Source organism: Parasteatoda tepidariorum, chromosome 9 (genome assembly GCF_043381705.1).
Source record: "Parasteatoda tepidariorum isolate YZ-2023 chromosome 9, CAS_Ptep_4.0, whole genome shotgun sequence".
Classification (NCBI taxonomy): domain Eukaryota; kingdom Metazoa; phylum Arthropoda; class Arachnida; order Araneae; family Theridiidae; genus Parasteatoda; species Parasteatoda tepidariorum.
In genome coordinates, this window is record NC_092212.1 from 75,121,240 (window position 1) to 75,141,104 (window position 19,865).

At 32.7% G+C, this 19,865-nt stretch overlaps 3 protein-coding genes and 1 long non-coding RNA gene across 4 annotated transcripts; 2 read left to right on the forward strand and 2 right to left on the reverse strand.

The window, feature by feature from the left end:
- The first annotated feature begins 2,833 nt into the window (after nt 1-2,833).
- On the forward strand, nt 2,834-3,412 carry LOC139426568 (uncharacterized). Its single transcript, XM_071185856.1, has one exon. It carries the CDS (start codon nt 2,834-2,836, stop codon nt 3,410-3,412), a length of 579 nt encoding a protein of 192 aa, XP_071041957.1.
- Nucleotides 3,413-3,630: 218 nt separating this feature from the next.
- On the forward strand, nt 3,631-4,026 carry LOC139426569 (uncharacterized). The gene has a single exon (XM_071185857.1). The coding sequence runs from the start codon at nt 3,631-3,633 to the stop codon at nt 4,024-4,026; it is 396 nt and encodes a 131-aa protein (XP_071041958.1).
- Nucleotides 4,027-4,189: 163 nt separating this feature from the next.
- On the reverse strand, nt 4,190-13,154 carry LOC139426570 (uncharacterized). Its single transcript, XM_071185858.1, has 7 exons — nt 13,148-13,154; nt 13,004-13,045; nt 11,191-11,400; nt 8,605-8,637; nt 7,212-7,326; nt 5,162-5,292; nt 4,190-4,287 (listed from the first exon to the last, which is right to left on the reverse strand). The coding sequence occupies exons 1-7, from the start codon at nt 13,152-13,154 to the stop codon at nt 4,190-4,192; spliced, it is 636 nt and encodes a 211-aa protein (XP_071041959.1).
- A 2,195-nt stretch (nt 13,155-15,349) lies between these two features.
- LOC139426492 (uncharacterized) lies at nt 15,350-18,210 on the reverse strand. Its single transcript, XR_011637772.1, has 3 exons — nt 18,065-18,210; nt 17,855-17,987; nt 15,350-15,501 (listed from the first exon to the last, which is right to left on the reverse strand). It is a non-coding gene; the product is annotated as an uncharacterized lncRNA (long non-coding RNA).
- Nucleotides 18,211-19,865: the final 1,655 nt, after the last annotated feature.

Consider the following 19,865-nt stretch of genomic DNA (forward strand, 5'->3'; position numbering starts at 1 on the left):
TAACTAATATTGTTTATTTTAAAAAAATTGACTATTTATCAGTAAGGTTTTTTTATCATAAATTTTTGTTTTATTATTTTAAGGATTACTGCTAGAAATATATGTGTGGGGATAGTAGTTATCGACCATGTCAACTTTCATATATATAAAAAGTTACTCACATGATCGCATTTAAAGTTAATGTAAAGTTATTCTACGACGGATGCTCTCAGAACAGGACAATGCGCATTGGTAAAATTTATTGCTAGCAGAAGGTGAGTGTAAAGTGGACATTTATTGTTAAATGTTTGCTTTTACTAATGGTATACTGGCTGGGATAAACGAATCTGAATAATTGGCACCAAAGTTTGCGTGAAGTGTTTGACATCAATTTCAAGTTAGCTAAGAACCAGGAAAACGAATGCAATAATCTCCCATGCCGTTGATAAAATGGTAAAATGTAATCGAATGAGTACGATCCTACACTTTGACTAAGGTAAGCAAAATTACTTTTTTCAATTAAAAATTGTACATTTTGCTACGTTCTGTTCAGGAATTATCTTTCTCAGCTCGACCTTACATTCACTTTAAATGCTATCACATGGGGTGGTCAATCGGTCTGCCATGCACTCCTCTTAATCACCCGCATCACCCTGCGTGATTTTGTTGTTACTGTATTTCAGACGCAATTATCCTTGTCTATATTTTTTGCTAGGGTAACCTTTCGATTATGAGAAAAGAAACACGACGCGCTTTGTTTTAGTTTGGCAATCGATTTCTTTCAGAACATTTTTGTAACTGATCTCATATTTGGTTTATAAATTTTATCAGTAGCTTTAGAATTTTTTTTTTATATTTATTCTTATGGAAAATATTATAATTTAAAAAAATATATTGTTTACCACTACATATAAAGGATTTACACAGATATATAAAAGGTCAGATGAAGTTGATCATCTCAATTACTAATAAAAGTTTTATGAAAAAATTGTTTTATTTTTGAAAAAAATTGCTTTAGCACGCTACCGCTGGAGAGACTAATTTTGAAGTAGCCTTAAATGTTGTAGGATGTATGCATTTGTAATAAAACTACAGTCAAAGTATTTCAGTAACGTGTTTGCGAAAATTCGATCAGATTTTTCACGGAGCGTCAGATTCAGGATGTTAACAATTATCATACTTTGTAATGATAGAATGCCGATGTATCTGTATGTCATGCGTTGTCGATGCTAATGATTCATTCAGACATTCTTCAATGATTCTGAACAGAGTATTTGAACTTTCTGTGCTGCAGTCATCAACATTAACTGAAAGAAAAAAGTATCATTTCAGAATAATATTCAATATTCCGGTAGTTTGGTGAAAGAATTGAAAGATTGAAATAATTTTAATGAGCTTGGTACAGATAAAAAAATAAAGCTTTGTACATTTGCCTGTCGAGAATTTGCCTGTCAATTCATTCCCTCATATCCCCCCACTTCTCTTTAAATAAAAAAGGGGGGGAAGCGTACCGAGAAGAGTTTTCAGGTATCATATATAATAACAGAACAAAACTTTTTGTTAAAAAAAACTTTGAGTATCAATTTTCCAGAAGAAACATCCTTTTATTGTTATAATTGATGGACTAATTATAAAATAAATGTAAAGACTTCAGCATTAATTAATCCATAATCATCAATTAATCCATAAAATTTGATTTAAATAATAATATTATTAATAAAATAAGGAAAATATTTTTAAAAATAGAATTATACATAATACTTTTAATGTAGCAATTTGTTTATCATAAGGAAACAAATTGATTGGGAAGTAACAGGGGGAATCGGAGAGCGAAGCGAGAAGGTGGCATTTATTACCCCAAGTGTCATATATATTGATAAAAATAGCAGGCACAAAATATCAAGTTTAGTCATTTCTTTAATAGATATCATTCAAAATTGACGAAAAACATTTAAAAAGAGTGCATCAAAACTTTTCAGGGGCCATTTCCATTTTGAAAGTGCGGCATTATTGTTATAGACTAAATTAAACATGGCCATACGTCCAAAATTAAAGCTTTGTATGGTTGGTTAGTTCTAATGCAATTTGCCACACGAGCAATCTTGCTTGGTGAAACCGAGCAAATTTAAGGCAGAGTGCTATTCTTGTTTTTCAGTGGCGCCATCTATGGCCAAGAATTCGACTTTTGCCACATCATACGTCACACCTGTTTATAAGGCGAACCCATTCATTCATCCACAAATCGTAATTTTGATCTGAATCAGAGTACGATCGATCTCCAATCCAGCACCCCCAGAGGTTTTGATTTTTTATGGGAACATGGAGGACTTTGCAACTCCACAGAATTTTAACGTGCATCAGTCACCAACTACACGGAGAGTCTTCGGCCGACGGGGTTCGAACCCACGAACTCTCGGACATGGGCCCAGCGCCCTACCAACCAGACTATCCCGGCCTAAAGCTTTGTATGTATCATATTTGTGTGAGAAGTTCTTTGCTTCTATTATTAAAGGAGCGATTCTTTCCCCTATGTGCAATACTACAACTTTTTTTAATGCAAAATATCGCTTACCTTACAAAGCCTGTAGCTCAAGTGAAAGTATTTGTATATCTATTAGAATCTATATTATTAGAGGAAACGAAACAAATATTATTCGAGAAAAAGTATTTATGTAATAGTATCAATATTTTTAGAGGAAACAAAACGAATATTATTGGAGGAAAAGTATTTTTTTTGGGCGCTGGTATTTTTTCTGAACTATTTTCATTTTATTTGAGTTTGGGACCAAACACAACTCCTTTCGATGGTGAAGTGGAGGCTATTAGAACTACTTCTCAGCAACTATTATCAAGAATGGATGACATACAGAATGTCGTTATATTTGTCGACTCCATCTCGGAAATCCAAACAGTAACATCTGTTGATTTTTCTGATTCTCTTGGAATTAAAAGTTGTAAGGAAAATTTTGGGCTACTTTTGTCCCTAAAGAAGAATATTTTGCTTCAGTGGATTCCTTCTCACTGTAATATTTATGGAAACGAGATGGCAGATCTTCTTGCTAAAAAAGGAACTGGTATTTTACAGAGATTCCAGAGCGAAATTCCTTATTCTTCCATAAATAGAATAAATAAAAACGCGATAATTAAGAGTCATGAAAATAATTTTAATGAACAAATTGGTGGCCAGGTCTGGAGGGAGACTCTGAATAGGACCCCTGATCACCTGAGACGCATTACGGTAGCTGCCTTTAGGTTGGAAACCGGACACGACTTCCTTGCTGCTCACCTCCATAGACTTAATATCTTTCCCGATCCAAACTGTGTCTTGTGTGGGAAGGACTCCCCTATGAATATTGAGCATCTGGGGGTCTACCCCGCAGTTACTGGCAACATCTACGACAGATACCGTAGGGGCATTTTGATGGAGAACTGAAAGCCATCCAGGTGGCTCTTCAACAACTACCATTGATGCAGAACTCTTTCAAGAAAGCAGTCATCCTTTCAGACTCAACTTCAGCAATGCAGGCAACCTCCTCTTATCAAGAGTTTAAGAACATGTTAGTCAAGCAGTGCCAGGAAATCATAAAAGAACTTTCACACAAGATATCTTTTCAATGAGTGCCCTCACACTGCGGTATTTATGGAAATGAGATGGCAGATATGCTTGCCAAAAGAGGAGCTGCGGTTCTCCGAAAGCCCAAAACTAAAGCAAGCCTCCATTCCATTAAACTGCTGACATCACTCATATATCAAAAGACTTTTAGAAGTTTTGCCACTCGGGGCAATCCTCGGAGTGTTCTTTTAAAAAACTCAGCTTTTATTCCTGACCACCCGCGATCAGTTGCGATTGCATCTTTTAGACTTTTAACGGGGCATGATTATCTACAGAATCATTTATTTCACATTGAACTAGCCGATTCACCTTTGTGTGTTATATGTGATAGTGGACGGCCAATGACGGCAGAAGATTTGGAAGAGTGTGAAGCGCTGACAGATTTTTCTTATATATTTCTACGCTATTGGCAAGCAAGAAGTTTAATGGCCTAACGGCTAATGTAACTGGCATTTGACAAATAAAATCTACGACAGATACTTAAATGCTAGGGAACAGTTGCAGCCACTGCTAACTGACTGATTTTCTGTTTACATTTCTATGTTGATATTCTATTTAATGTTTCTTTGTTCTAATTGTTTTTGTATTTCAAATGTTTTAATACGTTGACTTTTTTTTTAATTTGTTGTTATTCGTTATGGGTCTGTGCGGAGAGTTTTTACACTCCAGCGAATGATGTACATCAAGTGCTGTTGCTAGAAATAAATAAAAAAGAAATGTTCAGCAAATGTTTTAGTTAGATCAGATACAAGAATTTTTTTCTCTGTAAGACACAAGTTAAATGAACAAGCATAGATGTTGTTGGGCGTACACCAATTGCAGGCCTCCAGTTGTTGATTCGATGACGATAATCTGCTGGCAAAACATCTAAAACTCTTTTGTTTGTTAGTCAACAACTACAGGACTCATAACAGTTGGCCAACAGATGGCCTTTGTTGTAGTCTCAACTGTAGCTCAGACATTTATTTTTGAATAGGTGAATGTGACGGCTAGCGCTATTGATCGTGATGCCTAGTTCAGAATTCTAAAGCTTCACGCTGATCTTTTCCTTTTAATCTTTTCGGCCATTTAATATGTAATCTTTTTCAATAAATTTTATTCTCCTCACCACTACACTATATTCGAAACAGAAGGTGATGAAGTACAATAGGTAACAAAGACTAAGTCTTGCCTATATTTTTTCTTTGCTAACTTCCAATTCGCATTATCGTAATCTATAAGTCTCTAACACTTATTTAAGCTACTAGCGTCATGGCATTCATATTCTTGGCGTATTTACTTGCTGCCTAAATATAAGTTTTTCTAAGGTTATTCGTCAACAGTTTATGGCCAAACTACTCCCAAAACACTAAGAGACAGGAACCTTCATCCACTGAGATCGGAATTAAAAGATTTCGCTAAATAAATAAAGAAATAAGCTAAATAAGACGAAAATAAAATTCCCAATGAAGCTTTATTTTCATAAATGCCTTTTACACTAATACACCTCTTCAATTATGCCAACACATTAAATAATCGGTTTATATTTTAAGGAAGATTAGCAGAGAGAAATTTTAAGAAATTACTTACATTCTGTTTTATGTAGTATGTTCAAATTGACACCGATTAGATTTTTTAGTTTTGTCTTAATTCGAAATCTGGCTTCTTGGCTGCATTTTCGAAATATCTGCTTCAGACAAATTTCTGAATTATATTTTTGCCTGAAAAAAAATGACAAGATTGCCTTTTAACAGTGGGATAAATCAAATGTATTAAGTTGGAAAATATTGTAAAAAATTTAAAAAAAAAAGAAAGAAAAAAGGCAGAAATTAAAAATTTTATTAATACCATCATTCAACAATATTTTTTCAAACCGTTTATAAATTATGATAGTTTGATGAATATCTATATATATATTTCTCTTGCACGGCGACAAAAAAAAGCCTCAATACAACTCCCCGAATGGCAACGCTAGAAAATCGACCAATGATTGCCGCTAAAAATGTCACATGCCAAATCTCGCTGAGATGGCTCAACATATAGTGCTTTTAAAAAGTGAAATAACCAAAGAGAGCATGAGCTAGGCAGAAGTGAGTAGTCTTTGTCGATAGATTTCTATTTTAGTATTTTGTCGAAAGCGCTTTTTTTTATGAATTTATATATTACGAATTTATTTGACGATTTTTGATTTATATCACGAATTTATTTGTTTTACTAGAATTTATTTGTTTATGCAGGTTTTTCCATTGCAATTCACTTATTTCAATTTTTAATAGACTTAATTATAGCCAAAATTTTAACCTTTTTAAAGAGATATCAGTTTTAGAAATTTTATCTTAAGATTTTATACTATAGCACAGTTCTAATAGGTTTAACGAATTACATGTCATTTATTTGAATTCAAATTTATTTTAATGACATAGTATTTACTAAAAAGATGTAATTTTTTTTTAAAAAAAAAGTTGTTATATGGATTTGAATGATTGTTTTGAATTCTTAGAATTTTGTGTATTTGCAATGCACCTAAGTTAGTAGCGAGCGAAGCGAGCTTGGTTTGCGAAGCAAACCATATAAGATCGCGTAGCAATTTTCAGGGGTTGGCGAGCGTTAGCGAGCAAGGGGCGCAGCCCACTAGTATATTTTAATGTTTTAATATTAATGCAACCTTTTCTATTAATAAAAAGAAAAAAGGAAATTATGTACCATATCCGTGTAGTTGAAAGCTGCGATAAAAAAAATGATGCAAGAAAATATCCTAAATGACTTTTCTTAAATTCTCTCGGGAAAAAATTAAATATTCTTCGCTTAAAATATTACATTACCTAACCAAATTCTGGTAAGGAAAAATTTTGAGAATTCTAAAAAAATTTTCGTTACTGTTTTGGTCTAGAATTTAAATTGGAAACAAAAAGGTTTTTTTTTTCATTCTTCAATTAAAAAAAAAATAGATTAAAATTCGTTTTAAACATTTAAATTTTAAAAACTTTAAAACATACAAGTAGGTGGAATTTTTTTTAGTTGAATTAAAATGTATTTTATTTAATGCAGAAAAAACAACAACAGTGAAACAAGTTAACTTGAATTTTTTTGACAAAATTTCGCTAAAACAGTAATATCTTTTTTTTTTAAGACAAAAAACAATCAATTTGTAATATTAATTTTAAATATCAACATAAAGTTTTCATAATAACTTTAGAATCCTTGTAAACCTAAAAAACTATCAATATTAAGAGTCGCAAACTAATACTTGAACGTAATAAGAAAAATTCCAAAATGAGACCAATAATTGAATTTTGTTTTAAAGTATGCTTTATAACTTTATTAAGTTTCATTGAAGACGATCTGCAGGTAGCACCACAAAAAATGTTGTGTAATTTCTTCACTCTGTGCTTTTTAGCCAGCAAATACTGTTGACCAGAAAACGGCCCTACAGTAATTGGGCCGACAGTTGGCCATCAATCTAATTTTGCATCGGTGAAAGTGGAGGAAAGCGTACGCCGACCCTTCGATTTAGCTGCTGGCTTCCAACAATTTTGTGATGCTGGACCAGCGGATTTGTCTTAGCAGGGGTATTATAAACTCAAGAGACTACACATTAAATATACATATCAATTTATAAATAAAAAATATTTAGACTTACAACTTATATGCTGCTTCATTTTCTGGTAGACGATTGGTGTAGTTAAAATTCGCCATACCTGGCATGCATTTTTCAATTATTTCGGGTTTGATGTCTTCAATGCAAGACTCTAATTCTGAAATATAAATACGTTCTTTTGTACATTCCGTACTCTGTACTACCAGAGATAAAACAGTGTCTTTTTTAGCTATAATTTAAAAAACTACCAATTTTTCCTCACCCAGAGTTATCCAAAAAACTTTCCATAATCTACGAGTGTCAAATCATTTGTATTTTCAAATCATTTGCAAAAGGGTGTAATGTATGAAAACGAGCAAATATTTCAAAAAGTGCATATTGGATCTGATGAAAATCTGAAAGTACACGTGTGAAATATTTTCAAAATAATTTATATCAAATTCGACCCTCCTAAATCTTATCACCCGGAGGTAGATTGAGAGCAACTTTAAAATCTCGTAAAACAAAAGCCTTTTTTCATTGCAGATTTGAATTTTTAGAAAAAGTATCCACATTTGCCTAGCATGTTGTTGTTGCATTTTGATTCAACGGTGGCACTGTATGGCAATATTATGATGGTGATAAAGTCGTTTGAAATAGAGATACATGCACCACCTCACCCTGACAGGATACATAGCCCTGTTTCTTAGGGAAATAGCCACTATACCCACTTAATCTTGACTTTGGACAGACGTCTTGGGCAGCTCCTGAGCTGGTATATCAAACTTCCAACTTTCAAACCTCAATTAGTGCGAGGACTTTTTGTTGTTCCATATTTAACCAGAACCTTGTGGCAAATACACTACAGTTATTTAGTCTGTTGATGGCTACTCTACCGCTAGTGGTGGAAGAACTTCCTAGGGTGACGCCTCTCCTTGACATCATACATATAAATTTTGGTATTCTGAGGTCAAGTTTTGGTGGAATAGAAAAGCAGAATAGTCTACTTCATGCATAGGGTAGGAGTGAATATTTTGACCGATAATTAGTCAATAAAAATGTTCGAAGCAGTCTGGCACAATATCTCAAATTTCATCAATGGTATTACTTCACCTTCGATCCGTTCGTTCGCTTTTCATTTCATTTGCGTTCCTTGTACTGTTATTTTGTACTGTTTGTACTGATATTTATAATAAGTGGGGGGAAACATGTCACCCATTTCAGATCAGTATTTTTAAGGATAGATAAGAAAAATTTTGATGTCGTAGTTTCAAACTGCTGTATTCTTGCAGCAGATAAACAATGGTTGCATTTTCATATCTGTGTAATTTAAATCACATAGCGTGATCCTAATTACCATTTATGTTTACAATTTATAAAGTATTAATTATTATTTTACTATTCATGAGTATTAATTAGTACTTCTCATTTTATAATTAGAATGAACGTAACTTACTTCTATCTGAAGCTTCGCAATCAATTTCAAAACCTGAAATGAAGAAATTGCTTTGACTATTTTAAGAAATTTATTTAAGAAAATATATTTTATGAGAATGAAGTTTATAGTTTTCAACCTCACAAACACAAAATTATTGCCATTGTGAGAAAGGCACTGACATGTATGTACACTGGATGTAAGAAATTAAGAGAATTTGAATACTTGGTCGATTATCTCTAGAACTACTGGACCGATTTTAATGAAGCTTGATATGTCAATACATTGATACAATACAAAACAAATAGTCATTCAACAATTGTGCATAATACACGCTAATCATCGTGAGTGACACTCGTTGGAGTCGGAAAGTGTGAAACGGCGGTTGCAGAATTAGCGAAAAAAAGTTTAATAGTATAGTTATGGTCCCTTCTCACAGGTATACAGGCTCTGCAGCGTGATTTCATACTTGAAATAAGGCAGTTTATCCTTTCCTGTGGCAATTGGCCTGAATTGTCCTTTGGCAATTTTATACCTTCTGACTCCAACGAGTGTTACGCACGATCATGCTTGTGTATTACAACTGTTGAATGGTTATTTGCTTTGTATTGTATCAATGTGTGCTCATATCAAATTTCATTAAAATCGGTCCTGTAGTTCTAGAGATAATCGACCAATTCTGCAAATTCTCTAACAAGGGAAACTAGGGAAGTGTGACTCGCCAATTTTGAAATAAACTAGTGGGATGTATGCCTTATAAGGAATAATTTTAGGGGCCAACATTCGTTTCAGCCCATAGAAGGTCCTGTGAGAGATAAAAAATAAATCAATATATAGAAAAATCGGTATTTTATTACTTCAATGCAGACTATTAGTTATTGTAATTATCTCATACTCCAATTAATTTTGTGATACTTTCACGTACTATATAATACATATTTATTCTCAAAACTGATTTCGAAAATTTTACATATCTGTAGTTTTTCAGAAAAACCTGTAAGGTTAATTTAAAAAAAAAAAATGACATCAAAATTTTTAATTTTTTTTTCTTCAAAAAACTTTCCAAATTAATTGGAGTATGTAATTGCAAATCAATTAGTTAATTTATAGATAATTAACAATTAATTAACAATTAATAGCTAATTAATTAATAATTAATAATTAATTAATTTTTGGATTAATTTATTAATTAGCAAATTAATTAATAATTAATAGCTAATTAATTAATAATTAATAAATTTTTGGATTAATTTATTAATTAGCAAATTAATTAATTAGAAAATTAATTACAAATTAATTGCATTATGAGACAATTACTATAACTAATAGTCTGCATTGAAGTAATAAAATACCGATTTTTCTATACATTGAATTATTTTTTATCTCTCACAGGACCTTCTATGGGCCGAAACGAATGTTGCCCCCTAAAATTATTCCTCATGAGGCATACATCCCTCTAGTTTGTAAGTCGGTCTAGTAGTTCTAGAGATAAGCGACCAATTCTGCAAATTCTCCTAATAACACCAGTGTTTACTAGGTATAGTATATAAAAAAAGGTGCATAGTTAAGAAGATATAATTTATAGCTATACCGCTTATATAAGGAATCAGCTGATATACTTAAAAAAATAAAATGTCAGGTCTTGTCATCAGAATGCATGAAGATTATACTAGTTTAAAAACTTCAATGCAAGACCAACAGGCTCTCGAGGAGAAGGTGTGTACTACCCCTACGAATATTAAACATCAATTCACTAGTACATAAGACGTGTTAACTAGATTCTATCTTGAGATACCTCTTGAATGATGAAGGTTGACTTTGTCGATAACTAATTTCCCCACATTGGTGACCCGGACTTGATGTGAACTCGCATACCTTGAAAGTAACGCCCATTTCGACAAGGACACGCCTTTTTCGATGTATGGTACACATTAAGAAATTGATTTGCTATCTGCGTTATTGTCCTACTTACGCTATTGTAGAAGAATATGTTCTGCAGTCTTTTTTTTATCTGTAAAATAAAACTCTTGTTGGTCCAGTCTTGACATACGCTTCTAGAGCTTGGACAATGACAAAACTGGAGGAAAACTGTATCGCAATATTTGAGAGAAAGATTTTGCGGAATATACTTGTAATGGTGTAAATGAAAACAATAACTGGAGAAAGAGATTTAACTTTGAACTGTACAAGATTTATAGACAATCCGATATTATTAAATACATAAAAATAAACAGAATGAATTGGAGGGCCCACGCGATACGAATGAGTGATGACAATACAATAAAAAAATAAAAAATACTGCTTTTTAGACCCACTGGAACAAGAAAGCGGGGAAGACCGCAATTGAGATGGGCTGACTAGGTGAAGTCTAATATTCCTACAATTAATGAAAAGAATTGGAAATCAAAAGTCGTTATGGAGAATTCTACAGAGGAAGGCAATGGCCCACATTGGGCTGTCTGGCCAACTATGATGATGAAATAAAACCTAATTTATAAGTATTTCAGTGCATTTTATTTATAGGATTTTCACTAAAATTTATTTTGCATCATGTAAATATTGTAAAACAATATTTATAGGAATATATTGTATGAGGTTAATGCATACCTCGTCGTCGAACTATATCATGTTCTTCATCTTCATTTGATAGTGAATTTTCATCCGAGTCGTCATATTCATCGGACTCGTATGTATTTTTCCCATCCTCAGTAAAATTATTATAATCACTTCTCCCATTAACTTTATGAAGGTCTTGGTTTCCATCATTATAATCATCATCTAAATTAGAGACAATTTCGTCTTTCAGATTGTCTCTTTCTAAAAAAGTAAAGGGAATTTATTAGAACGCATTTTAATATATTTTTTTTTTTAAATTTCAAAACTAGATTTAATAATGAAAAAATAAAGATTATTTTCAACACGCTAAAAGAATCAGGGAATAAAATGGTTTAAAAAAATTGGCGTGAAATAAACATATTTAAAAGTTACTTCATTTAAAGAAGAAATGCTTGTCTAAATACAGTGTATTGATTGTTTAATTAAAATTTCAGGTTATTTTTAAAAATGTAATTCTTTTTAAAATTTTGGTGAAATTCAAGCACACACTTGGCGCAATTTTGAAAAATGTCGCCAATGTTGAAATGACGCTAGTCGCCAAAGCTGAAATTTACGCTCAAGAATTTAAAATCTCAAGCTCAACCTCAGAAGGTACACTAGCTGCGACCAAGTACTGGGATGGAGGGTTCATCGGTTGTGTACTTATATGGCCATTTTTTCTACATTAAAGCTTGTGCCATTCAGTGAGAACCTATCATGGCTGGTACAGGGCCAAGTGCAAGAAAATGCAATTATTTTTTACGGATTCATATCATTTTTACGATGTGATTTCTATCCAATTCGGATAAAAGGCATACCATTACATGATATTTTTTTCTCGATCTCTTGGAAAATTGATCTAGAGGTAGGCTCAAGCTGAGATGGACAGACCTTTTGGGGAGAAAATTCAAAATTTAAATTGCGTTCTATTTCGTCAGACAAATAAACCGGAGTTTGAAGGCCTAAACCCTAACTTTACTGCATTTGATCTCAACAATTATACATGAATATATAGTGAATCAATCATCAGATCAATGAATCAGTGTATGGGTAAATAAATGAATATGCAAATCTATAATTTATTAATTAAAAAAAAGACAAATCAAATTAGTAAAGCAAGGAAAGAACAAACCAATAAATCATGAATCAGAATAATAATGGAAACAGAGATTTAATAAATTAGCAAAACGACGCATGAGTGGAAAACATGTCAGCAAATTAATAAACCAACGAATCAGATTGTAAATGAATCAGCTTAGCTGGGAATTAATGAATGAGCAAATTAACAAGTCACAGAATCCATCATTCCTCGATTGACTCTGTTGCTGATTTTATTATAAAGTGCATTCGATACTTCATTAATCTACTCGTTTACTGATTTATTGATTCGTTGGCACAAAGACTTTTTGTTTCGCTTACTCATTGGTTAATCAATTCTTACATTTATAATTTCTTTGATTCATTAATTTTCAGATTTATTGATTTACTGCGTCTTTGATACGATGCTTTATTTTTTCGCAGATATACATTGATTTTTCTGAAAGCTTGAAGCGATTACCTCTTTTGCTTTGACACCAATCGTGTTTCTTTCTATGCCTATAAATAGATTACTATTGAACGATTTACTATTTATTATGATTTACTATTATACGATTTACTACGATTATTTACGATTTACTATTATACGATTTACTATAGATTTACTATTGAACGAACACGGAATTTCCGGTGCTCGTGCGTAGCTCGCGTTTTTACTAGTAGTAGAAATACAGAAGGAACGAATTTCAACTATTTACGGTACAATTTACATATAAAGTTGGTATACCTTCGTCGCTAACGCTTCGATACTCAGCTTCACGTGGATGTCCTGAAAAGCAATGATTTTATTTTATTAGTAAATACAGCATTTTAAAAAAGATATCACACACAAATTGTTCTTTCTAAGGATACTCGGACAAGCCAAGCTCACCAGCCATTTGCCTTTTGCGAATTAAATCAAAAAGGTGGTCCTTCTGTTTGAGAAAAGAGCACCGCAAGAGTGAAAGTACATCTTATTTCAGAATCCCACAGATAGATGGCAGCACCCCTTGTCCGTGAGGCTTCTTCCTCAATTTAGATACAGATCTGTTTGAAGGGGATTTTCTCTAAATCCTTGTAGCCATTGTATTGCTAAGCTACTGACCACAGGACTTTAGATTCCATATATTTTATGAGCACGTATATCGCATGTACTCAGTAGATCTTAGCAAACCTGAGGATCGAACCCTCCCCGGACCGGAGTTCGATTCCCTAACCACTAGGCTTTCACGGCCGGCATATAAATTACATTTACAAATAATTATGGGTTAATCAGTGGGATATTTCGAGAAACTATTATGATTTAAAGCAATTTCATAAAGTAAAATGCTTCTTAATTCAGGAGGTCAGGGGAATAAAAAGAGTTATGCAGCAGTTTGGATAATGTATACTTAATCAAAAAAAAAATCTATTTTTAGTGATAAGATGATTTAGACCTGTTTTATAAAATAATCAGCATCGCTGTTTAAGCTGAATTAATAAACACTGTGTTTAATCTTTTAAAATGGACATGTTTGAGATTATCTCCAAAAATTTAAACTCGTAGGTTCATAAAACCTATGTATTAGTCGCAACCGCATAAGCTGAAAGAAAGGGGAGAGATCAATTTGAAAAAATAAGAAACTTACGGTTCATTGCATCATTAAAAGAGCAATTCTCTCCAGCTAGAAGAAAAATTGAGAATGAGATAAATATAGATCACGTGTTTCGACATGCATATTAAATTAATTAAATTATCATGGAATTGAATGTTTTAATTTTCTTTTATCATGCTACTCGAAACTGAGTTTTCTCCATGTTGCAAAGAACACAAAAATGTTTTTCGTGTTACACGAAACACACAAGAATGTTCCTCAAGTTAGACACATAAAAATATTAACTGTGCTATGTGATGTTTCTTGTAAATGTTCCTCATGTTACATGGAGCATCTGACTGTTTCTCATGTTACATGGAAGACCTAAGAACGTTTTTCAAGTTTCACAAAACGCACAAATATGTTCTTCATACACAAAAAATAGCTACCTTTTACAAGAAACAAATAAAAAATATTCTGATCTCAAATGAAACATGTTACTCGAAAACTCATGTTACACGAAACATAAACACCCCATGTTGCATGATTCATATCGTAATGCTTTTTTGCACTACTACTATCATATGTTCAGCTTTATCTGTGAATTCATTCATGGTTAAGGTTAGAGACTTGGAAACGTATGCAATCCAGGACTTAAGATAAAAGTAACTGTAAGTGTTTTAATATTGTTGTACGAGTAAAAGTTAACAAGTTGGAAGATATTTTATATGCCAAAAAAATCACTTACGTTTTCCGTTACAGTTCGTTGTATTTTTCTCAGAATTTCCTAAAATAAAAAAAAAATTCTAAAAGAACTAGTTTAATCAAACTTATTGTAATACATGAATTAATTATAAAAAAGATCCAAAAATGAGGGATAACATTTTTGCAGATTGGTTTGTAAGGAAATGCATACTCTTATTTAATCAAATGTTAAAAATTAAAACACTCTGACTTATATAAATGGTATGATATACATGGTACAGTTACTTTAATGTGGCCTACTTTCGACGAAAGCGTGAAATAACCAACCACATAGAATGCAGGTGGCAGCACATTGCAGTGGAGTATATATAAATCATGTCAGAGGAAATTAGACTCCCGGGGGCTGAGTGGTAGCACTTCGCACTCCTGTGCCGCAGGTCCTGGGTTCGATCCTCGGGTCGGGCAAGGTTGACTCAGTCTTTCATCCCTTCAGTGGGTCGATAAATGAGTACCAAGCATGCTTGGGAACTAAACAATGGGGTTTCGCTTTCGACTGACCACCTAACCGGAACATCTGCTCCTGCACACCAAAGCCCTAGGTCAAGAAAACTGAGATGGGCACAGTAGGCCTTAGGTCTCTATGGCGGGTCGCGCCACTGAGAATAATTTTCAATTGTCCGAAGGAATCGTAAAACATTTCAATCGTTGGAATAATGCAGGAAAGGAGAAATTTAGCTTACGGGCATGAGCATTGAAAAGTTAAACTTGTGCCCTACGGTAAACTATACTTTAAAAGAATTTTATGGTTTGCTTACTAGAATTGAAAAACTCAGATCCATTATTTTCGGCTATACTGTTTGATTCTTTTTCGTCGCCAAGGAATGAACCGATAAGAATATTGATAAGCATTTTTATGTGAACTTTGCTGCAAGTTCTTAATTCTTCTTCAAAACAAGCCATTATGTACCTAAAACAGAATTGTAAATAGGTTAATATTTTTTTTCGAGAGAATACTCTGTATTGTGTACAGGATAATTCATATTTAAACAAATTTGAAGAGTAACCAAAAGAATTTTAAGTTTCCAAATTTAGATAGCGCATATTTTAGGTTGAAATGAATGCATTGGTGTTTAAAAACTATTTACTTGAGACTGTCATTCAAATATAGCTTATGCAGCGACGATTTTGTTTAATTACAACGTGCTTACATCCCTTGAATTCAAGTGTCACTTTTGCCTATAAACTTTTTGCATGTTACAAATATTTGACAGTGAGGGTTTCAAATGGCACAAATAGTAGATTGGTCAGGTCATGTTTCTTGTTTTGTATTTATAAATTTTTTTTTAAATTCTTGGGGCAACGTAAATGCATATTACTTTACTCAAAAAGTCGTCTACAAAGCGTTTATTTAAAAGCTTGTTTCAAAATCTTCCTTGTCTTCTGAATTGGGTTATTAGTTACAAGACTACATCTCCATTAGAATAATTATCTGCTGTGGGTCTTTGTCATCTCCAGAATATTTACATAGGCAGTTCTCTTTGTTGCCAGATCCTTCCAGCTCAATATCCTAATGGTTTTGAATTGAGTCCAGATAATGAAGTTTCAGACGTGCTCTAGCTCTAAAAACGATTGGTTTATCTCTAAAAATATTATTTGGTGACGAAGCTCCATATAAGCTATAAATTTAATAAGAATTGTATGTTTACGTAACTTCATTACACACTAAAACTGGAGCTTAAGAGAATCTTCGGATGTTCAGATTCGGGCCAAAGCTACACTGGAACTATAAATCTAATAAGAAATGTATGTTTACTTAAAACTGGACTCATTACATGCTAAAACTGGAGCATAAAGGAATCTTCAGATGTTCTTTGTGATCATTAATATCGTTTTAATATTAATGTTTCTTCTGTGTTTATTTTGCATTCAACTAGACAAAATATGACATCTTCACACGTTGACGAAAGCTTCGCAATATCTCATGTTAATTGGATCGTGGAAAAGTATTGGAGAGTTTATATCTACATAACTCATAGCTAACTGTCGTCTTAAGTTATTGTAATTATCTATATTACTGAAAAATTAAGACGTGAGTTAGGGATTGAAATTAAGACGTGAGTGGATTAGGGGATATACCACTCGCCTTTCAATGAGATGGCTGGGTTCGAATCCAAGAGATGGCTGTCCATTACTAATTCTGCACGCGGTTCGAACCAACCACATTGCTGACGTAAAATATCCTTACTGGAAAGCGGATCATGGGTTAGATTCTCTTTGCTATCAGGCTAACCGTGGGAGGTTTTCGTTGTTTAACTCTCTATGTAACGTAAATGTTGGATAGTTCTATCAAAGAGTCCACCATGATGTCAAATTTCTTTCAATACTTGATCCTAGAGTTTCCTTGTTTTCTGGATTGGGTTTAAAATTACAAGGATACGGAGTTGAACATTTGTAGTCGTAAACACAAAATTGAGTCAGCTGTTCAACGATGGTTATAAAATAAAATAGAATCTGATCATGACTCAGGCAAACACATAGACGCTAAAGGAGGTTGCTAATACAATAATTTCTAGAGATCTTTGTTTGCAATCTTTCAGATTAATTATTTTATGGTACTTTTCGGTTAGCCGGGCTCAAGCGAAAAGTCGTCAAACTTGTCTCCTCTATTTTCTTTTCTTTTCTTCGTTAATTTATTTAAAACACATAAAAATGAAATAAAAATTATAAAGAAAAAAAAATAGTTGAATTTCCTTGCTCCCGGCTAACCGAGAAGTACTTATTTTATTACTTGATAGAATAAAGTTTAAAAATTAATCAGTGAGCACCGAGCTTAATGACCTAATAGACAACAGGCTGGCATTTGATTCATAAATCGAAACAAATCACTTATAAAAATCTTAAATTAAGTTTAAAAATGAATCAATGAGCACCGAGTCTAATGACCTAGTAGCCAACAGGCTGGCATTTGATTCATAAATCGAAACAAATATCATATAAGAATTCTAAATTAAGTTTAAAAATGAATCAATATGCACCGAGCCTAACGACCTAATAGCCAACAGGCTGGCATTTGATTCAAAAATCGAAACAAATCACTTTAAAATTTTTTAAATGAAATGAATCAATGAGCACCGAGCCTAATGACCTAATAGCCAACAGGCTGGGCATTTGATTCACAAATCGAAACAAATCATATATAAAAAAATTTAAGTTACTTAAAACATTGAAAATTGGAATAAATTGCTCAATTAAACTGCATTTTATTACAGCGACTAAATATTTATATTAAAAATAGGCTTTAAATGTATCTTCCTACTTACTTTAAATCTGCTTCATAAATTGTAGAAATCCGAGATATTTGAGCAAAATCATACAGTTTATCATAACAAATTTTCAATTTGTTATACTCAAACATATCAAAACATTGTCTTTCATTCACACGGTTATATTTTCCTGCAATAAACAAACATTTAAATAAACGAATGCAATTTTTGATTTAGAATGAAAGCTGAAGCAATTATTAGGCTTACCAATCGAGTTCAGTTGTTTCAAAAATATGTTCTTAAGGACAAATATTAATGTTCTTACAACAGTTTGAAACATTTTCCTGCTATGAGAAAGACAAGACCGCAGTACAGGGTGTCCCCTAGTGCATCTTGTTGCTGTATTGAGTATTCTGCAAAGAGAAATACAAAGGAGAATGTCATAATCGAATTCAGGTGCACATCGTGGTAATTAGGCTTATGAATCTTACTGCAATGATATATCTGTGTTGTTCGAAATTAATGGGGAAACTCCCAAGTGAAAATCTCGCTCGTCGCATTTTTTGATGATGTTCACAAGTTTGCTGAAACTGTTGACATCACATGTCACTATAAAGAAAAGGTTAAAGGAAAGCAAATAATGATTATTAAAACTGTGTTTTAATCCACAGTTTTAATAATTTATCGTTTTTAAAACTGTGTTTTAAAAATGATAATTTTTTCCGCGAAATCTCCTTATACGTTTTATCGAAGATTATCATCAAAAATGTAAAGTACGTAAAAAATAAACGAACCACTCTGAATAACTTTTGACCTAATAGTCAGATCTTTACGTTCTAGGACGCAATTTTAATATTTCAAGGGGGTGATCTCAAATAGGCTGATTGATTAGTGCGATTAGCGATATTTCAAGTTACGTAATCAAACACAAAAACACACTTTCTCTTAATAAACATACCTTTCTTTCGACAGATTTGAATTTTTGACTCCTAAAACATAGGGAATCGCGGCAAAGTAAGAAATATAGTCCTAATAATTTGATCAGGAGAACAGTCATAAGTTCGGACGTTTTAATGTTAATTTTATTTGTTGCGTATTACGCTGCATCTCGAGAGCTTAAATTTAAAAAAAAAAATGTGAATTGAAAAATTTTTGCTCATAGTTGCAAAATTTGTTTATCCAAAAATACTTCCATGCAAAAAATAACTTTTATTAATTATTTATTAATTTTTATTATTTTAATTAATAATAATCGAAACAATTTTGAATCATAAGATATACACTTTTTTAAATAATTTTTAGGAAGTAATTTTGCCGGGCAAAATATAAAATTTGAGTGAAATTGATAGATAGTTCCCGAAAAATCGAATTTTAAAAATTCTTTTTTTCAGGGTTTTTCAAAGTGATCCGTTTTTTCCGAAATGTACAGACACATTGAGTGTTGGCAGTTATTGGTATGCACCTAGCATGGAACCATCCTTTTAACTTTCGAACTGCTACAGCTATGTCTATAGAAGTGGTATCTATGTATAGTACAGTTACTATGAGCTACTTGATAAGAGCTTCTACAGTGCCATCTGGTGAGAAACCAAGGAGTTAGTGTTCTTAGCTCAAAAAAGGTTCAAATTAAAAAAAAAGTACACCCGTTCAAAGGGTTAGTGTCTTGAGACACCTTGTAAGGGTTAATGCTAAGAAATGATTATTTGAAATCCGCATTCCTATTCCATTGCCACCTGGGGGGAAACCGAGGAGTTAGCTTTCTTATCTTGCAAAAGGTTGAAGTTAAAAAAAAATACTGCTTGTGTTGAGTGCTAGTGTCATTAGAGTAGGTATTAATGCTAAGAAAAGAATATTTGAAATTCACATTCCGCACTGTGACTTGACGAATCAATCTTAAACATCAAAGATAACACTTAGTTATCATAAGCACACCGGACAAAAAATTAGTCACCCTTAGAGAAATCATGAAAAACATCATTTAATCGCGTGCAACTTTGCCTCTGAATTCGATAACTGCCTGGATTCGGTTAAGAAGTGAGTCCACAAGGTTTTGCAGGTACGTTGAATC